The sequence below is a fragment of the Petaurus breviceps genome, unplaced genomic scaffold (genome assembly GCF_028583685.1).
Source record: "Petaurus breviceps papuanus isolate PSGF00001 unplaced genomic scaffold, PetGlider_PUasm1.0 129, whole genome shotgun sequence".
NCBI classification, from domain to species: Eukaryota; Metazoa; Chordata; class Mammalia; order Diprotodontia; family Petauridae; genus Petaurus; species Petaurus breviceps.
This window is the reverse complement of record NW_027185665.1, coordinates 9,395,170-9,415,464: the sequence shown is the minus strand read 5'-3', so window position 1 is coordinate 9,415,464 and position 20,295 is coordinate 9,395,170. Positions and strand designations below refer to the sequence as shown.

General features: G+C 37.1%; 1 protein-coding gene across 14 annotated transcripts in view; it reads right to left on the bottom strand.

Moving 5' to 3' along the window:
• Positions 1 to 3,585: 3,585 nt before the first annotated feature.
• Positions 3,586 to 20,295, bottom strand: part of LOC138173290 (transcription factor 4) — a 450,738-nt gene continuing 434,028 nt past the window's right edge. For 11 of the 14 annotated variants that reach the window (XM_069103270.1, XM_069103296.1, XM_069103274.1 and 8 more), the window contains 5 exons: positions 18,116 to 18,251; positions 16,202 to 16,364; positions 9,058 to 9,287; positions 8,348 to 8,488; positions 3,586 to 8,174 (listed from right to left, as the gene is read on the bottom strand). In XM_069103270.1, coding sequence (XP_068959371.1) covers positions 8,352 to 8,488; positions 9,058 to 9,287; positions 16,202 to 16,364; positions 18,116 to 18,251 — 666 coding nt within the window. In that variant the 3' untranslated portion in view covers positions 3,586 to 8,174; positions 8,348 to 8,351. The remainder of the gene's footprint in view (positions 8,175 to 8,347; positions 8,489 to 9,057; positions 9,288 to 16,201; positions 16,365 to 18,115; positions 18,252 to 20,295) is intronic. The other 3 variants (XM_069103279.1, XM_069103376.1, XM_069103359.1) reach the window with 1 other exon arrangement.

Genomic DNA, 20,295 nt, shown 5'->3' with positions numbered 1-20,295 from the left:
TGTCAAACACTTCAATGTTGTAGCTGGAGTTCATGAATTTTAAGAAGGGATATAGCATAGTGTCTGCAGTTTGGAGCTTTACAATTATAGAGACCTTGGAAGGGATTTGGAGGTTAGTAATGAAGATGATTACAAGTTTAGAAGATTGGACTTTGTGTGAACAAAGATGAAAAAGAAAGTGGGATCATTTAAGGATGAGGTTGATGAAAGATTGCTGTAGTGATGGTCTTCAGATACCAGAAGGGATTTTATGAACTAAATGTAGCCAGTTAAAAATTCTTTGTTGAAGACAGAACAAGAGGAAATTGATTTAGTAGAATGCAAAAGGAAGTAGAAGTATGTATAGGAAAAGCAGAATTGGATAAAGGTGGAAAAGCACTCAACTGAGGTTCACAAAGCAATATGAGTTCATAGTCAAATTCAGTGTGATCTATTTGGAAACATTACTGGCCTGGGAAGAAGTCTTCTTGTCCTGGCCCTGTATTGGTTGAGAAAACACTATGTCCTAATTTCACTTGTAAAATAGGTATAATACATTGACCCTTCCTTACTTCATTGGGTTATGATGAACCTAAGAGATATTAAATGTAGGAAGTTGCTCCAAGAACTATTATTACTCCAAATTAAAAAACTCTTCTCCCTTCTCCACTCTATTTCCTATCAAGGAGACCCAATTGTGCCTGAATATTTTTGGTTCATACTTAGCACATTTCTGCTTCCTGTTGGGCCAATATTTGTGCCAATGCACATTTCTAAAAATAGTGGGAAAGGTTTGAATGAGTACTGTATTGTAGGTGGGATCAGTCTTTACCAGTAAATTTTCAGTAAAAGTTATACAAAGGGGCTTTCTTTTCTCCAGGAAAGTCAGATACTGCTATGGCTCTGGAATCTCACTCATACTGTGAAGTACACAACACTCTTGGGCTTAGCTGTCTTTGTCAAGGCCAATAAAAACCGATTGGGTTGCCGTATCAAGCCTCTCTGCTTTGGAGTTCCTTAGAGATGCCCTTCTAGAGTATAACACTGTGTCTCCATTGACTTTTACACATGAAACCCAGCCTAACCTGATGTCCAGAAATTTTTTTTTGGGGGGGGCATACATCTAGAGTAACTGAATTCTTGACTGGTTTAATTTGGGATTTTTAAACTCTTCAGACACAGCATAAATCTAGAGCTAGATCTTTTGCAAGCGAATCTCCTGGGTGCTATTTTCTAAGTTGGAAATTTTTTTTCTGACGTCCGGAAGTACTTTGTGTATAGCCCCTGAGGCCATGTGAGCCATGGAATCCATTCCATTCCATTCACCTCCTTGTGGCAATTCATATCATGCACTTTTGTTGTTAAATCATTTCAGGCCTGTCCTCTTCTGGACCTCTTTTGGGGTTTTCTTGGCAAAGACACTAGAGTGGTTTGTAATTGCCTTCTCCACCTCATTTTAAAGATGGGGAAACTGAGGCAAACTGGTTTAAGCATGTACCCTTTGGTATAAAACATGGATTTCCTGACTCTTGAGGAATTATTACAGGAGAGTCTCAAACATGTTGGACAGGGTGCACAAGCTAGTGTCTGAGGCCAGATTTGAACTCAGGGAGATGAGTCTTCCTGATTCCAGGTCCAGCATTATCTCCACTGTGCCACCATCTACTTAGGCCTGGACAAGAATCACTGAATTTCAGATGGTTCCTTGTAACACTTTTGACTACTTTTAGAAGTATGGAATAATTTAGGCCTTTGGCCTTGGTAGAGTGAAAATGAGTTTGGACTATATAGTCAAAAGATCTGGGTTCAAATTATGCCTTATACTTCTTGTGTGGCCTTGGGCAAGTCACTTAACTTTCCCAGGTCTCAGTTTCCTCATCTGTAAAAATCACAAGTTAGACGACATAGTCACTGAGTTCTTGTTCTATGATCCTTCAGAAGGACAATTCACAAATAAGAAAAGTCAAAAGACATGGATTTTTAGTCTTGATCATGTAATTTTAATCATTAACTTTGAACAGGCTATTTCACTTTTCTGGGTCTCAAAGTCATCCAGAAAATGAGGTTCTTATATTTTTAAGACCCCTTTCAGCCCTTCTGTGATTATCTTAACTTAAATGAAACATGGTATAAAATTGCTTTTTTAGACCCCTTCCTATAGGGAAGACTTGGTTCAAAGATTTCAGGTGCAAAATGTTCTGACTTTTTTGAATGTTCTTTCTTTTGCCACTTTTAAAATCTTTATTATTATAATATTTTTCACGAGCTTCTACATATATTGAACTTATTCAGGCAAATTTCCTTCTCTTTGAAAAGATAGCAGTCATAGTTATAATATGGACTTTTAAACAGGTTAAAATGGTTATTTTATTGTAGGGAATGTTGACATGTGTGTCCAAGCACTGTTCTCCCTTTTGGGTAGGGATTATGAAATGAGATATGATACTAAAAGACTAAATATTTGTGGCTCTTATATATGTATATTATATATAGAGATATATAATAGATATTTAAAATACACAGTAAAAACATAAGAACATCTCAAATCATATAGAAAGTAAACTCAAGCAAAATCTTTGGAAATTTCATGAAATTTAAATATATGCAAACAATCCAGCCAAAAAAAAATATTTCCCAACATTTCGCTATGGAGGGCAGTTCACATGTGAAGCAACTAGCATCATAACACTTTCCTTCAGGTAAACTACAGTCACTAAACCTCATTAGTAATAACACCAGAGTGATAAGTGAGCAGTTCCAGAGTACCATATACTCCATTAGACAACAGTCAATGAGTCTCTTCTGCCATGGGCTTTCTTGTACATTGCACGCATTTCATAACATTTCTACAATGCAATGCAGAAACAGCCTCCAATCTTGGCAAAGTGGAGTTGATGTCCATTCTACAAAAATTTTACTCACAGTACATAACACTGGATCATCTTATGATCTGTACAATGTTTCCTTTGATAATAGGTGACGCAAATCAGTTTGTACAAGTTAGAAAACCATCTGGTTGCTTACATCTGGATTAATAACCTCCAACAAGGCCAACCAGAAGTCATGGGTCATTGTTTTTGTGTGTGTGTTTTGTGTTTGTTTTGTATTTAGAAGGCATAAACACAATATAATGGTGTGGTTCACAATATCCAACTTCTAATGAAGAGTTAAAAAAAAAAAAAAGAAATCATTCATCTTATAAGATTTAGCAGAGGTCTTGCCAAACAGCCAACCACCTGATGCCATAGTGTTAAACTTAGTTGAAATAGCACCCCCTCCCTGCAGCACAATGGACAGCAGCTCTTCCAAAGCATAGCTTCAACTTTATGGGCACAGTAATTCTATTCCTTCACTTCAATTAGTTAATCCTCTAGCCAGGTTTCTTTGTGTTTTGCATGCATCTGGTTCCATTTTCTTTAAGGGCCTCTCTTCCTTGGTCAAGCATGAGCCTTGCCTTGCCATTTGTTTTTGTGATTTTTGTTTTTGTTAAGTGGTCAATGCCTCCAACACTTGGAAAATGAAAAATATAGATGCAGTTTTGCTTACAGAAGAGAATTGTAGCTATATGGACAATGTCAAATGAAATGAAACAAGTGTCAGAAACAGTTTATAAAAATGGCACATTTATTGCTACAGAACGGTCATGTACATGACTTCATCGAATAACTACAGATGAGAAACAGGTAATGGCCTACACCAAGCTGGGTTTATTTTGTCTTGAAGGAACTCCAGCACACAACCTGTTTGGACACTTCTACAAATCAGAAATAACACCAAAAACATGAAAAAATCGAGGCACTCAGCCACACATTGAAAACAAGGTGTAACTGTTATATATATATATTTTTTGAAATGTTTTCCCTTTTTTTCTTTTTTTTTAAACAATTTTTTTTTACTGCTGCAGCTATGTGTACAGTCGCAAAAAATTTCCCCGCTGCGACCTACAACTAAAAAAAAAAAAAAAGCTACCATACAGTTTCATCTCAGTAACACATGGTAAAATAACATCTTTTAAATAGTAAAATAAAGTAACAAACTTTTACTCAGAATGATTCCAAAAATCTACAAAGAAGAAATATTCAGAATCTGACAATTTTTTTTTGTAATATTCATGGTATAAAAGGATTGCTCCTGCGAAAAATAAGCCAAATATATTTTTTATTTTTAAATTTAGTTTTTTTCCTACTAGGGTGTACTACAGTCTATTTTATAGCAAAAAGAGCACTAGACAAACAAAGCTTTATAACAAAAAGCCAGGCACTGATACATGGTAAATCTCTGCTTTTTTTTTTTTTCTTATCTTCACTTAATTGCATCACAAGTAACAAGAATGAAAAAGGCCACAGTTCATATATTTTCACCATTACATATGTCTATAATACTTGAAATGAGTATGGTCAAACCAGCACTGCACAAAGATGAATCAGCTTCAAGTCCCATGAGAAAGAATGTGTCTTTAAAGAAAAATGAAAGAAATCAAAACAAAACATAAAGAGGCCCAAAGGCCTTGGTACCCAATCGTCTTGGAATTCATCCTATTCCATTTTAACTTTGACATTTTTTTTAATCCCAGTCAGCCAGCAGACTTTGTGTGTGTGTGTGTTGGGTTTTTGTGTGTGTGTGTGTGCTTGTTTATGCTGAAATTGTTTCATTCCTGACTCATTTGGACGCAGATGCTGTACTGCCTGTTGGATGCAAAGATGAAAACTCTTCTTTTACCCAATTATTAGCTTGTCCTCTACCCTCCATCCCTTACCTCCCTTCCCACACACCCTTGCAACAAAATAAAGATACATTCACACAAACACAAACACACACACACACACACACACTAAAAAAAAAAAAGGAAATCGGAAGACTGAATCAGACCAAGTTGCATCACTGGTAGGACTGACAGTTGTATAAACATTAGTGTTCCTTGAAGTTACACAGAAGACAAATGGTAAAATTTTCTAGATGAACAGATCCCTATTCTGCATATTCATAAATTACTTGAATGTGGAGGTGGATCAAGCGTTCCAAGTTGCTTTTGAAGTCCATGTTTTTTAAACATTTCCTCTGTCTTGGTATCATCATATATAATGTAGTATGGACCCTCATGAGACTTTATACTTTTTTTTTTTGCTTCTTCAGCTAAATTTCATCCACAAATCCAGTATAGATACCAATGGTTCACCAGGGCTTAACTAATTAAAATCAAACAAAAAATCAACGCAACAAAAACGCCCACTTTCCCCTTAAACTTTTTAATGTGGGTACATCGAGAATAATAAGTATTGGTGCAGATCATATTTCTCCGCAGAGCTGAAAGCAATGAGGTGGATTCTGGTCATTTTGAAAAAACCTTTTTTTCATTTATTTCCAAAGGAAATTCAACTATAAAGGTGCTGCATTACAGAGCAATGAAAATATCAAAGCTGGTTTAATAATGGATTGCAGCTCTTAGTTCAAGTGAGAACAAAATATAAAGCACCAATTTCTTTAAAAGAAAATCAAATGACTACGATTTAATTTTTTTGTTTTGTTCACAGATTTGAAAAAACTTTTAATTCAGCTTTATAAAGCACCTTATGATAACATTGATCAAGAGTGCATTTCTTAAAATGTGCATAAATCGAAGGAGTATTTCCAGTTTCCTAAAGAGTAAACACTGTATTTTGTAGTGTACACTTCTCCTGAATGTGATCAAATGGCATATGTGTTTCTGATATAAAATTGTTCTTGGGGTACCAGCCTTGGTGGACTATAAAGTATGAGTGTAGAATGACCTAAGGGTACAATGAATGGCACCTTGAATATTCTAAGGAACCAAGAACACAATGGTTCCAATCATTTGGAGGGTGAACTTTCTTCTTCTATAGCCTTCTCACAAACCAGACTAAAATTTTTCCCCCATACAGGCTATTGAATGGTAAACCTAAATGGAACTTTTCATAGAGGTTGAGTCTTGTTATTTTCCTAAGTTTTTAATCCACCTCCACATTTTAGAAACTTATCAACAAATCAAAGCATTTTAGTTTTACCTCTACTGAACATATTTACAGTTTCCAACATACACACAGCTAATCAAAATGCTAATGGGTGTATAAAGGTGACCACGTGGTAACTCTCTTATTTGTTCTTCACGTTTTCAGAAATGATCATAAAATTCAGATTCTTGTATCTCACTATTTCATTTAAATGAGACTTTTTTCAATCACACAGATTTTTTAAAACAAAAACTGATACAACGTATTAAAACACATAATAACAAGAGTCTACATGTAAAAATATAACTTTTACATACACAATTTCAAAATAATGATACGTTTGCCATTTGTTGCATAAAATTTACAAATGTCTTTTTCATTACTATATAACTGGCAAAACAGGAGAACAGATGGAACATTCAGACCATTTTGATGGATGTATGGCATTTACTCAGTGCTGATAGGTGGAAAATCTACTTGAACAGGGAGTTTTTTTTTCTTTTTTTTAAATACATGCCAAGTTTGTGTGGCTGTAAAAATAGAAACTAGAATTAGAGACAAAAGGATGCTGACAAATACTTAGCTAGGAGCACTACCTGTTAACTGTACTGTACACCAAAGTCAATCATTATAAGATTCACTATGGAAGGTGGTGCGATCGTGCCCAGACTTCGAAGCTAGTTATCTGATGAGTTGCTGTGCCACATAGCTTGATCTATGTTACTATCAAATATGTTAAGTATAAACTTCATTCATACTGGCCAGAGAAATACTGTACTACCCCTCCTTAAGAAAGTGCAACTTAATGCTTTAGGACTTATAAGGCTTGTTATAATGCTGCATGATGATTGGATATTGGCATTTTTCAAACTAAGGAGGAGGCAGAGGAAAGGGGGTCTACACTCTAGTAAACCCGCTTAGAAAGAAAAAAAAAATTAAAAAAAGTTAAAAAAAGAAAGAAAACCAATCATATCTATCACACTACTTGCAATTTTCTGATTTGATGTTTATTTTTTTTTTCTTCGAAAATCTGACCATGTATTCAGAAACGCCTCACTGCACACTACTTAGGCTACACATGTAGGTAACACTTTAATCGTTTAAAATCACAGCCACTTTGATTATGTTATGTTTCTGATGATATAAACATTGGAAGGCACAGTGGTAACATTGTAGCATTCTAACCTTGTACCTCTGAAAATCCCAGAATAGGGTCACAAGAGCAACATTACTATTCCGACAAATTCATTTTGCCACGTCTTGGTAATGCTGCTTGTAATATCTACACATGATGTGACTTTTAAGTCCTGTGTTCCCAAAAGACTGGAGAAACAACTTTCTACTTATTTATGAATGAGAAGCAACATCAGGGTCAGCATTTCATCCTGTACTCCCCCTCCAGAGACAGAGTTGGCACTACAGGTTACAATAACAAACCAGGGGAGAGGGACAGAAATAAGACAAAAAAATCCGTATTTACAGTAAAATCTTTTTTTTTTAAAAAAGTTAATCAGTACTATTTTTTTACAGGAGAAAAAAGTCTGAAACAAATGAACAAAAGCTTACCATATTCACTAAATTTTTAATATATATTTATATATATTTATATATATATATTTGTCATAGGTCTATAAGATCCATCTGTTCCTCCTACCCTAAGGAATGGCTAATGTCATCACTTCATTTTCATTAGGACGTTTGCTGGTTTTGTAACTAGGGCAGCAAAGCTCCCCCTTCAATATCCAGTAAGTATAAACACTAGCTGACTACAACACCAACAAAAACGTTCATGTAGTTTTCTTCAGAAGTACACTTTTTCATTATTGCAAGTTTACAATTTTTAAATTAAATATTTTTTTTCAGACTTACAAATTAATTATATTTTTTTTTTCCAAAAGAAGTTTAGGCACAAATGCATTGTTCCACAGTGTGGAGAAGATTGCCATTCAGTCTCTGGGCTGCGTGCCACAGCTCGCAACATTCTGCTTTAAACATTCTGAATGATATGTTAAAGAGAGTTGTCCCTCAAGTTGCACTTTTTTTTGTTTTTTGTTTTTTGATAATCGGGAATGCTGAAATCTCTTGCGTCTGTGATTCATAACTACTCAGACTTGTCTTATATTACAAAAAAGGGGGATTAAGGAGAAGTGTTTATGTGGGTTTAAGATAATACAGCTGTTAAGGAAGTGGTCTCTTGTTTTAATGAAGAAATGTGGCAACTTGGACCTGTGAAAGAAGTGAAAGAAAAAAAAAAGGAAAATCAATGAACAGATTTTAGCATGGTTTTTTTTTTTTTTTGACCAACTCTGGGAGAGGTTTCAATTAAAGCTTATTTTTAAAAAAATGTCTGATGATTTACGTCTAGAATGATGTCTACAATGGTTGAATGTAGAACTTACCGTTTCACATCTGTCCCATATGATTCGATGCATCTCCCATTCCAGGGTGAGGTCCCGCCAACGAGAGTGGAGGAGGCTCTGAAGATACTTTTTCTTCTTCCCTTCTTTTCAGGCATGCTGCTTTAGGATTCAGATTCCTTTCTGTGTAACATTAAAGCAAAGAGCATTGCCAAATGGTTCAGTGTGGTGAATCCGATCTCTATTTTGATCCAATTATTTAGTTCACCCAGGTACTAGTTCTGGGGTTAAGGCAGTAATGTGATGAGACTTGGAGTTTTCCGAATTACTGTTATTAACAATAGCACTTTGTAATTAACGTACTTTGCTGGTATGCTAAATGCTTGTGCATTGCAGTAGGAAGCAAGGGAGAAGATGATTCAGACTGAATTGGATACTGAATTTGGATATACCAAGTTTGTAATTCAGAAAAGTGAACAAGGCAGATACTCTAAACTCTGGATTCCGATGATACACTTGGGAAATTTCAAACTGGAGTTTTAAAATCTAAATACTATAATTAGAAGAAAGAGCTGCATAAAACTCATAGACTTTCCATGTGACCTCAAGATGGAATGATCATTTTGGACTGTGAATTTTCTTTGCTTTACAGCGTAAGAACTTTGCCTGATATCTGCCATTGCTTATAACAACGATCAGCTGCCGAGCTAAACACTCACATCATTACTTTGGGAAGAAATAAGGGAACTGACCTCGCACTTGCTGTTCTAAACTGAGAATGACAGCCACAGCCTGGTGCAGGATCAGGAGTTTTGTCTGGGGCTTGTCACTCTTCAGATGGAGCTGCACCATGCGGCCCAACTCCTTGAAAGCCTCATTAATGTCACGCACACGCAGGCGCTCGCGGGCGTTGTTGGCCATCCTTCTTTCTTTTTCACGTTCTGCTTTCTGCTCTGGTGTAAGGTCTTCATCATCATTATTGCTATGAAACCAAAAAAAAGACATAACATTTTCTAATGGTGTGTGTGGGGGGAAACTTTCTAAATATTTTCTTTATTCTTCCTTCCTCTGGGTTCTCTTTCCCTTAAAGTTTTTCACTGGGATTCTCCATCTGACGCCAGAATTTGGGGAATGTCTTTGCTCTTGAGACTGCCTATGAAGATAGCTCTTTATCCCATTAAATCTCTAGCATGTTTCTTGACCTGAGAAAAGAGCTAATGGTTCTATCAAAGACATAATGCTCAGATCAAGCTGGAGACAATGGCCAAGTCAGAATCAGGGCCACATATTATTTGCACCGGGTGAATGAAAGAGGACAGGATATCAGCCAAAGTGAAACAATGTACATTTCAACAACAAACATTACATTTCAAAAAGCAGCACCACAGCCTGTTTTCTCTTACCCTATAGGGAGCATGACCCCTGTTAGCAAAGTACATTTTAAAATAAGAAGTTTTTGAAAAGTTCTATTCTGAATTTGGAACCAATGGAAAACAAACGAATGAAAAAGATCTCAATAGGCTTAAACAAGAGAAGGTCAAATAGGTAGGTCTAAGTTTAAGCCCCTGCATTTAGGTTCAAAAAAATTAAATAAGGCAAAGGAGTTCTAAAAAGCTGGATGTTTAGGCCATACTTTCCCATTACCGGCTGTATAATCTTTGGTAAGGTCCTCGACTTTTTCTGAGCCTTACTTTCTCCCTCTCAGGAGGACAAACTAGATGATATCCACGGCTTTTCCTTGTTCTAGAAATCAATTATTCGAAGAATAGGTGAGAGAAGTAACTAGCATTCCTATCCTTCCTACTTCCAGGTACTTCCCTTTAAAGATAATGACAAACTAAAGATTATTCAGACAGGGAGGGAGCAGGCAAGTAAGGGGTCAGGAGCCTTTTGTATAAATGAAAAGGAGTTGAGGGAATCTGGACCTATTTAGGATGGAGAAGAGAAGACTTGGGAGTAGGTGCTGGGGTTGGTGATAGGAATCTCCAAATATTTGCAGACTTTCACCTAGAAGAGGAAACAGACTTGTTCTGTGCTGTTCTAAAGGGCAAAGCTAAGACCAATACATGAAAGTTACAGGGAAACAAACTTTGGCTTCATTGAGGGCAGCACTTCACCCCACTGCCCCAACTTTGAGCTTTTAAAAAATGAAAGGGGCAGCCACAACGGGCAGTAAGCTCCCTGTAATGAATATATCAGGCAGAGGCTACTATAAAGATGTTAGGAATCCTGTGGCCTAGAATCAAGATGATGTCTGACAGTCCTTTATACCTCTAAGATCTTTGGTCAAAATTTTCACTTGCTTTTCTTGTTGCATAGTGAAATTACCAGATGCACCTGTTTTTCTTTCATTTAACTCTTTCGGACCTTCTTTCCTAAAAGAAAAATAGTTCATTCCTGGCAGTGAATAGAGTGCTGGGCCTGGAGTCAGGAAGGCCCGAGTTCAAATCCAGGCTTAGACACTTACTAGAGGTATGACCCTAAGGAAGTCACTTAATTCTGTTTACCTCAGTTTCCTCATTTATTCAATAAGCTGGAGACAGAAAGGACAAATCACGCCAATATCTTTAACAAGACAACCTTAAAAGGGGTCCTGAAGAGTTAGACACAAGTGAAAAGACTCAACAAGAACAATTTCAAGAATTAAGGTGAGGAAGATGACTTATGCTTCTGGACCTGGGGTTGTTTGGGGATGGAACAATACTGGTTTGGGGTGGCCCTTCTCCACGGATCAATTTGTAGAATGTGATGGAATCTACTGCAACTTAAGACACTTGGTGCATTAAAACGATTCCCTTGGTAGTCACAGGGTGGACAGAGTGAGATGAGGGGCAAGGGGTAAACAAATTTAAATGGAGAAAAGAGTCATTAGTGTCTCATGGTGGGTAAACGACTTTCTGCAGCAAGTACTTCCTGATGACCTGGCTGGAACAATGTGGCTCCTGGGCCCAACTTTTAGCCTAGGCCAACACAGCACGGAGATGTTTCCTTGATGTGTTATTCTGTTAATGAGTAGTCATAAAATATAGCTGGGCCAGGTCTGAATGAACTCCTTTTGCTTTTTCGCCTCTCAATTGCTGTTTACTTTCCAGTTCCACCCCCTGACTCCCAAGCCTGCAGTGTCCTCTGAAACTAGAAAGCAGAACACTCATAGAGCACTCAGGGACTTTGGAAATCAACACTACTAGAAATAATGAACAAGAATGGAATAGGTGGAATAGGAACAGAAGCAAGTTTCCCCTAGGTAAAGTCAAAAAGGCAATCATTTGGGCAATCATTTTGTACATTAAACATCGTGCTATATATAACACAAAGAAGGCTTGAAAATGAGAGCTTGTTTTCCAAAGGTTCATGGGCTAATAAGTAATTTGAATTCATTATTCACTTATAAATAAATGTATAAATAAATAAATTGGTTATGCAAATAGACTGCATAGATTTTTTTTCCCCCCAAACACTGTTGGCCTATAATACAGATTTGGAAGCATAACTAAATGTCACAAGAGTGACCTTTTCAAATGAGAAGGTTCTCAATAACAAATTAAAATAGTCTGCTGAAACTTCAAAGGACCCATTAATATGTATATGTAACAGCTACTAGCTAAATGAATAAGAATTGATCTGATCACTGAACAGCAACATGGAGGTGTTAGTCACAGAGAAGCATCTCCTTAGTGTCTCTTACCAACAAAGAACTAAATGAAAAAAACTCACATTGTCACTTTTACTTTCTTCTCTCACCTCTCCTATCCATAAAAGAGAGGAGTATAGCACGGAAACAATGGCATTTTGGAAAATGAGTGGAGAAGAGAGAAACGGTTTTGATTTTAGTGGTAACCTACAAAATACTCTGAACATGCTTGCTAAGATCAGGGTAAGTGAATCTTAATTCTTTGTCCTAAACAGAACACCTTCTGCCAAATCTCGCTATTCCAAAGTGAAGTGGAGAGTTGGCAATTATGTGGGGGATTAGACAGCCAATTTGGATAACTGAAGACATAAGGGGATCATTTATTGAGTGCTTAGGGTGTGCTGCAAGTGAATATTTTGGTCTAAAATATCTGGAATGTATACAACCCTAATTTACCACATAATTGCCAACCCTCACTTTAGTACTTGGGCAGGTGGCCTTGGCAGCTATTTAAACAGCGTATTGGACATTCATGCTAAATTATGGCTAGAATATCAGAAGCTTTGTACAGTGATTCTCTCTACACAGAACTCTATCAAACATAGAAGCAAGGTGAAGAATAAGAGGCTGTAACATTTATCCCTGTTATATTTTCATAGCTACATTATTAAACATTTTGCTGTTAAGGAATTCTGAATACTTTTTCAATAGCAAGTCTCAGCTACAGATTTTATCTAGGGCACCAGATTGTTAGGAGAAAAACCTATCCTCTTTTATTTAATATCTTCAGAATGTATTTAACACTGCTTTTTTTCCTGTTTGGAATCTTAATTTCCCAGATTTGTAGCTTGTTGGGTGAGCAAGTCAAATTTCAGTAGACTGATGGATCTTAAGGACAGCTCCATTAATATAAACTACAGGCTCATTAGTTCAGAATGTGAGGATACAAGTTAGTAGTTATTACTAATTTAAAATTTCTACAACAGAGTGCATTCCTGACATTCAGTTAAATAATAGCAATTAGTGGAATTTAGTTCAATTTAAAGGAGCAATATTGAACTGCTAGAGCCCAAGAACTCTGGGTGCTATTCTAGTATCTCCCTCCTATACTGCTAGGTCATATGCACTTCATCTAGGTATGTTCCATTATTTTCCCTTCTGCCTTTGTACTTTTCATTCCAATTCTGTTATTCTTCTAAGACAATCGACCATTACTGAGAGTATTTCTGTATTTTGTTCTAATTTCTTTAGTATCTGGTTGGACTTGCAGATTTTTAAAAGAGCCTGTATTTTCTCTTCTTATGTCTGATATTTTCACTTAACTTGATGTTGCTCTGAACCCTCTTAGAAGTTCCTAGAATTGCTTCATTACTGTTTTGGTAGGGCTTGAAGAAATCCTTGTGCTAACCATACAAAGCTCAGGGGATCTGGTCTCAGTTTCCTTGATTACGTAGTTCCTATTCATTGACATGACAATTTTTCCTGGAATGAACATTTCTCTTCCTCAGTTAGTTCATTATTTAAAAAAATCTCTCACTGTATTAATTTAACTATGATTTCCTTGTTGAAATTATGGTTCCTACCCCCAATCCTTGCTCTTCTTAAGGCCTAATACTGTTGTATCCCTTCTCCAGCACTGGCTGGACACTACTGTTGTGTCCTTCAGATTGTGAGATGACCAGAAAGGCTAATGCTGTACGAAAATTCCAAGGGGCCACTGGAGTGGAGCTTAGTCTCCCTGATTCCCCAATTTGTTGGTTATTTCTTCCAAATCATCTTCAAACTATTTTGTATATATCTCTATACGAAATTCTTTCACTTTTGATTTGGTATTTCTAGTGCTTATTAGACAATTATTGATTGACAACTGATTGATAAGAGTATTCTTAACCTTTGCTAGTCACATTCTTCTGGGTTCTACTAATTTCTGATAGCCCCTCTGCTAGGACCTTTGAGACTGGTGGTACAGGATCCAAGAGATAGTCCCCTCAAGTTCACTGTTGAGAGGAACATTCCAAGAAGCCTTTGAAATGAGACCTCTTCTCCTTTCTCTCAAGATGGCTGTATATATCCTCCAGGGCTATACTGTAAGTAGTTGAAACCAGTGCCACCCTTACGGTATCCTCTATTTTCTTGTTTCCTAGACACACAATCCTCCTCTACTTCCTGAGTCCTGGGCTCATCTCTCGGAGCCATCTCCGCTGTCTTCTCACCCTTCATTGTCCAGGCCTTAAATTTTGATAACTGGTGCTTAAAATCGAACAGAACTGATATAAGCCAGAACCTAGAAGAAGGAAGGAGGGAAGAGAAGCTAGAAGCAGGAGCATTTGGGCTTTCTGCCTATATTACTTTGGGTGTGGGAGCTGCTCCTAGGATCCCATCTTCACAGGAGTTCCCAAGTTAAGGTAGATATAGGCATAAATTGGGCTATTTAGCCCATTACATTCATCTAAGTCTGTTAGACTATGGCGACGCTAATAACAAAGTTGAAAAGCAGGTGGAAATGCCAGTCTTGCATTACTGTCTGTGCTAGTGAATCAACATTGGCACAACTGTCTCAGGATCAGGGTCACCCTTCTGTGCTGCGTGTGTGTGTCTTTCCCTCTTTGGCCATGGGAATGGGCATATATTCCTTTGATGGGGAGTAGCTTAATTAACTTTAGTATGATGGCAGCAGCCCATTGGTTAATGTGCTTGCTGTCTCCTAGGTACTGACAATAGGGTAGACTAACAGGGACTACATTATTGAACAAATAACCACTCATTGTGTAGAAGAGTTGTCTAGAAATGCATCAGTTTTTTTTCTTTCAGATAAATAAACCATCCACACATACAAACAATCTCGACGATGTTATCTTCAAACTTAAAGGCCAATACTTACGGAATGTACTATGCATTACTAAAATAACTCTCCTAACCCAGGAAGTCTGGCATGTAATCTGAAAAGTTTTTGCCTTCCTGGTAATGGATTTGCATGAATGAATCCTTCCAAGATTTCTAAATTGGTTGCCTTCTTGTGAAGTGTCTGACTGAAATTCAGGATACAGTCTGTAGTCTGAGTGGATAACAACTGAAAATCCATGGTCAGTGAAACGAAGATGCTGTTCTTATTAGTCTGGTGCACTAATGAAATGGACTAACCAGCAGCAGACAGCACCTAAGCTATTCTCTCTAGGTGCCTTGACTTCATCAGGGGACAAGATGGCAAGAGACCAAAGACCTCACAGCCACAGTGACTTCCTGGCTGAACTGAAGTTCTTTGTCTAAGGAAATCTTTAGATAAAGATACCATCAAAGTCTGTTCTTGTTTGTTGAAAGACACCTGGATATAATCATTGTTTCTTTAAAAGTAAATAGAGTCAGTCTTGGTAGAGTTGAAGGACCAGTAGATATAAACCCTAGACCTGGGGGCAGAAGAATATCAGGTCCATGCTCTGATGTTTACTAGGGGCATGACTGGACCAAATCACTTAACCTCACTTGGCAGGGTCATCGTGAGGGAAGTACTTTGTAAACCTGAAAGTCCTCTATAAATGTGAAAGATCAATTAGGCTTCCCTGTGGAAATGAAACTTGTTAAGGGGAGCTAAAAGATCGGGAATAGGAGCAGCAGCAGCAGAAACTCATCACTGTCAGAGGGAAGTAAAAATTCAAGATAAATCAGGACGTTAACTATGTTGGGCATTAAAAACAAACCTGACAACAGCAGTTATTAGGAGGTGAATACAATTATATATCATACCTTCTATCTATATAGGCACTGAAAAAGAAGAACGTTAACAATTTACATGTTATTCTGAACTATGGCTCAATTTGTCACCATAAAATTACGGGTACCCATGCTATTAAAACTGGGATAAAGTGAGTATCCAGATGTAAGGGTAAGAGAAAAGAGTACAGTGTACCAATATACTGGACTAGCATTTTATATTGTTTTGCAATTTTGATTTTTTTAGAAACACTTTAAAAAGAATAACATTTTGCATCCAATTTACAAATAAGCATAGATTTAAAAGGGTAGTATTTCAATGATTATTTTTTATCATACATAATTTTCTTAGTGCCAAAATTGATGATCCTAAGAGGATTTTAGGCATTACTAGAGTACCGGTATCTGAAACGATACTATCAGTACTTCTAGAATAGGGCTTTTCAGCTGTGGATTTACCTGCTAGGAAAAAACGGAAGAGTTTCTTCCTTGTTCTGTTCACTTCATCAAAGTCCAATAAAGGAATTAAATGAAGCGACAGTATCATATACTGTTACCTAGATCTTGACCTAGTAATTGATTTGATATCCTTCTTGTCGTCCTCTAACTTCTTGTCCTCAGAAGATTTCGTGTCTTGTAGGTTTTCATCTCCCTCATCATCAGATTTGATCTCAGAGCTACCTGAGGACACACTCTGCCCCTGCAATCCAGCTGGCATGCCTAGAGGGAAAAAAGGCTGTGTTACTATTGCCAATGTTTAGACCAAAGACAAAATGCACGGACGTGTACGTTACTTATTGTGGGGCTGCCAGCTAGACAATGAGGAAGGCTGAACTCTGACCCTCGTGCTCAGACTGTCAATCTTTTATGCTAACTGGGGAAGTTTCCAAAATGCACCTGCTGAAACCAGTTTTCATATTGCATGGGCTCTGAGGTTAAATTCTATTTTGCAATCTTTTGGAGTAGATGGTAATTTCACTGTCTACAAAACATCAACTTAATTGCAATGAAAATCATAATCATGAAAATCACATACCTCAATGTTCTGATTAAGAACCCAAGTAAATATCAGCTATTATATTGAGTTTTTCCATGTGCATGATTTAATAGAAAAAAATCCTTAAAATATTATTCCCGTGGCATAAAATAAATACATTCAGTCAGTAAGACTTCAAAAGATACCATAATGATATTACTGAATTAGGCTTCCTTCTCACTCAAAGAATAATTAGGGACTAAAAGAGATATGTATGTTAGGAAGTCAGTTACACATTTTTGTTTTAATCATAGATGGTCATGGTTACAATTGGGGAATAACTATAGGATCCAAGTAACTTCTACCATCAAGTATCAGTGATTTGATAGAGTTGAATTGTAAATGCTTCTATGAGCCCAGAAAGTTGGGTTCTTAACATCCTCAAATTTGTTCAGTTTTGACAAACACATCTGAAGAAAATCTGGGATATGACATGGCACAAATTTTTAAAAATTGGAGCTAACAATTATTATAGAAGCTATTTTGATCTAAGAATTTGTTTCCTTTTGTAAAACTCATCATCTGTGATGACTTAAGAGGCAGAGGGAAGGGGCAGCTAGGTGGCGCAGTGAATAGAGCAGTGGCCCTCAAGTCAGGAGGACCTGAGTTCAAATCTGGCCACAGACACTTAACACAAAAACTAGCCGTGTAAGTCACTTAACCCCAATTGCCCTCCAAAAAGCAAAAAAATAAAAAAGTTAAAAAAAAAGAGGCAGAGGGATAAGCTAGACATCTTCTTGGGCAAGTCACTTTACCCCAATTGCCCTCCAAAAAGCAAAAAAATAAAAAAGTTAAAAAAAAAGAGGCAGAGGGATAAGCTAGAGGTCTTCTTGGAAAAAAAGAAAATTTCCAGCCCTGAAATAAGTTGTAGACAATAAATGGTCTTGGGTGTCTATGCACAGATGTTATGAAACCTCCTGTCTATCAGAGGAGGTATGTAATCATGCTGGATTTCTCCCTACCAAAGAACTAATCTGACAATCTCTGCTTTATACAGCCAATTTTATTTCTTTCTAAATTTCCTTCAATTAAAAAAATCCTTCCTCCCTTTCTTTTAGGAAGCATTATATTCATGTTACATCTAACCACATTAACTGGTAGGAATAGTAATTTTATTCACTGAGTAAAAAATGTGTAAATAACTAAAATAAACTTTACTGTCATCAATCTGATGTCTCATTCCCCACTCAAATGAAACCAGAGTCCTAAAGAACTTTTGAAAAAAGTTTTTGGAGAAATGGAACTTATAAAGAACAGGTTCTAAATGGCTGCTTTTTCATTTTACTTTATCATGCTGAACTTGACCTTTGGTATTGTGCCAGTTTTTAATCTAGAAATTAATACCCAGTATGCAAATTTCAAATTTCAGTTCCTAACCTAACATGGGAACAGGTGAAGCATACAGATCAGAAGAACACTTCTGTGGTAGACTCACCCCTGTATGGATCTTGGGGTGGGTTCAAGTCAGGGGAAGTGGCCGACTGAACTGGGAGTTGTGGGACTGGAACCTGGTTTGGCACAAGAGAATGGCTGCCTCTTAGAGCCACACCATCTTCGCGATGGGCACCAACCTAAAAAAAGCAAGAAACGACACAGTTTAGCGGGAAGTTCTTGAGATAGCCAAACATCAGTATGAAGGAGACCCAGCATTTAACATTGCTCTCGATGGCTTTTCACTAGAGGGCACCAGAGTCCCACACATCTACCTATACTATCGGGCAAAAAAACACTTAACACTCAGTAAGATGCTGTGCCGCACATTTAGTGACAAATATGGCAGGGTAGCTCAGGCAGGTAAAACGTCAAATTGTCTCCCAGGGTGCTGCAGTGGAGCGCACTGATTCGTACCCATCTGTCTTCTATCATGTCCGCCAACAGATCTGACAATTATCTTAATGCCCATATGCTTAATTGTGGGCTTCTCAATTCCCCCATTGCTATCGGAAATCCTGTAGGAATTTCAATTTGGCATTCGACTTTCATTTCAGGGGATAAGATTCTCAGGCCTGCCATTTTTTTTTCCATAATGCCAGCTAAGCCTCTGACAGCGGAAGCTACAGCAGTATGCGGCACAGCCCCTGTTCAGTACAAATATAATAAAATGTCACCTGGCTTTCCAAAACTGGCAGCCCATTCCAAATTAATGTTTACTGTATTTCATCAGCTGCCTAGCTCCAAATCCAAAGGGGGACCATTTCTGCCAATGCCACCACACCGGAAAATGTACCAATAAAGGTTTTATTAAACACACCAGTCATGCCATCATTGCCAGGCAAGCACGCTGGAGATCCTTTCATTATTTTCACCATTCTAGGCTCAGAAAGGCATCATATGACAGATAAGCTAATGTTTCTTATGGCTCCAGAAAGGAATGCACAAAGAGGAAAATGGGCTCTCAAAACATTTGTCAGGTATAGTCACACACTACTGGGTGCAGGTCCTCTTGGCATGTGGTGACTGTGGGACTAGTAAATGCCTAAATGCAACCCAAGCAGACATGATATACCTTGAGGAACATCTTTGACTTGAAAGCTAGACTTTCTACTATGAATTAAAAAAAAAATCTCTTGCTTAATTGATATATAAAGGCAGATGTAGGAGTGGGATAATGAGCTTAAAGATATGAAAGTGAAATTCCTATCTCTAAAGCTATTTTCCATGTATCAGTATCACCAAAGAAAGAGAACACTATCTTTCTAAGAAAAGATACAAAGCAATAAAGCAAAACTGTCATCACTCATTTGAGACCAATAAATTAAATGAATTATTTTTTTCCCAAAGGGAAAAACAACCAAATCTGACCAAGATAATTACAAAAAGACAAACAATAAATATTTTTAAATATTTAGAATAGCAAAAAGAGAATCCCTCCCCGCCCCCATGAAGTGTTGGCTTTTTTTATGGATACAAAATAAATCAACTAGAAAGTTTTGGGAGAATCATATAGCTCATTCTGATTAAACTAAATATATTTTGGTTCATTTTGTAACCTAAGGAACATAGCTTTTCAGGTGACCTGATTTGGTAAATCCAGAGACTAGCTATAAAGAAAAGTGTTTCTTGAGTATTTTTAAGTGTAAGTTGCCACCCTTAAAAATAAAACACATTTTAAATGGCACTTTACAAAGTGTTTTCCTCACAACAATGCTGTGAGGTAAATAATAACATGCAATATTCATTCCATTTTATAGATAAAGAAGCAGAAAAATTAAGTGACTTGCCAAAGGTCACATAACTCGGCGGTAACTGGTGTCAGGAACTAAATCAATTCCTTCTGTCTTTACATTTCTAGGTCTTCTGATTTCTATAGTTAGGTTAAAAAAAACCCAAAACTACAGTGGAACATGAAGAAGATGAAGACAACAATTCTTTCAAAAAGATCTGGAGATTTTAGCGAATACCAAACAGTATGTATGCCATGATATCAAAATCCTAGGCTTTGAGAAGAAAAATATCTAGAGTGAAGGAAGTACATAAGAGTTCTGCTATTCTCTTCTCTGGTCTCAGAACATGACTAGACCACTGGGTTCAGTGTCTAACAACGATAGTCCAAAAGTGGAATGGGTGGCCCTATGGAATAGTGCATTTCCTTTCATTTGAAATCTTTATATTATA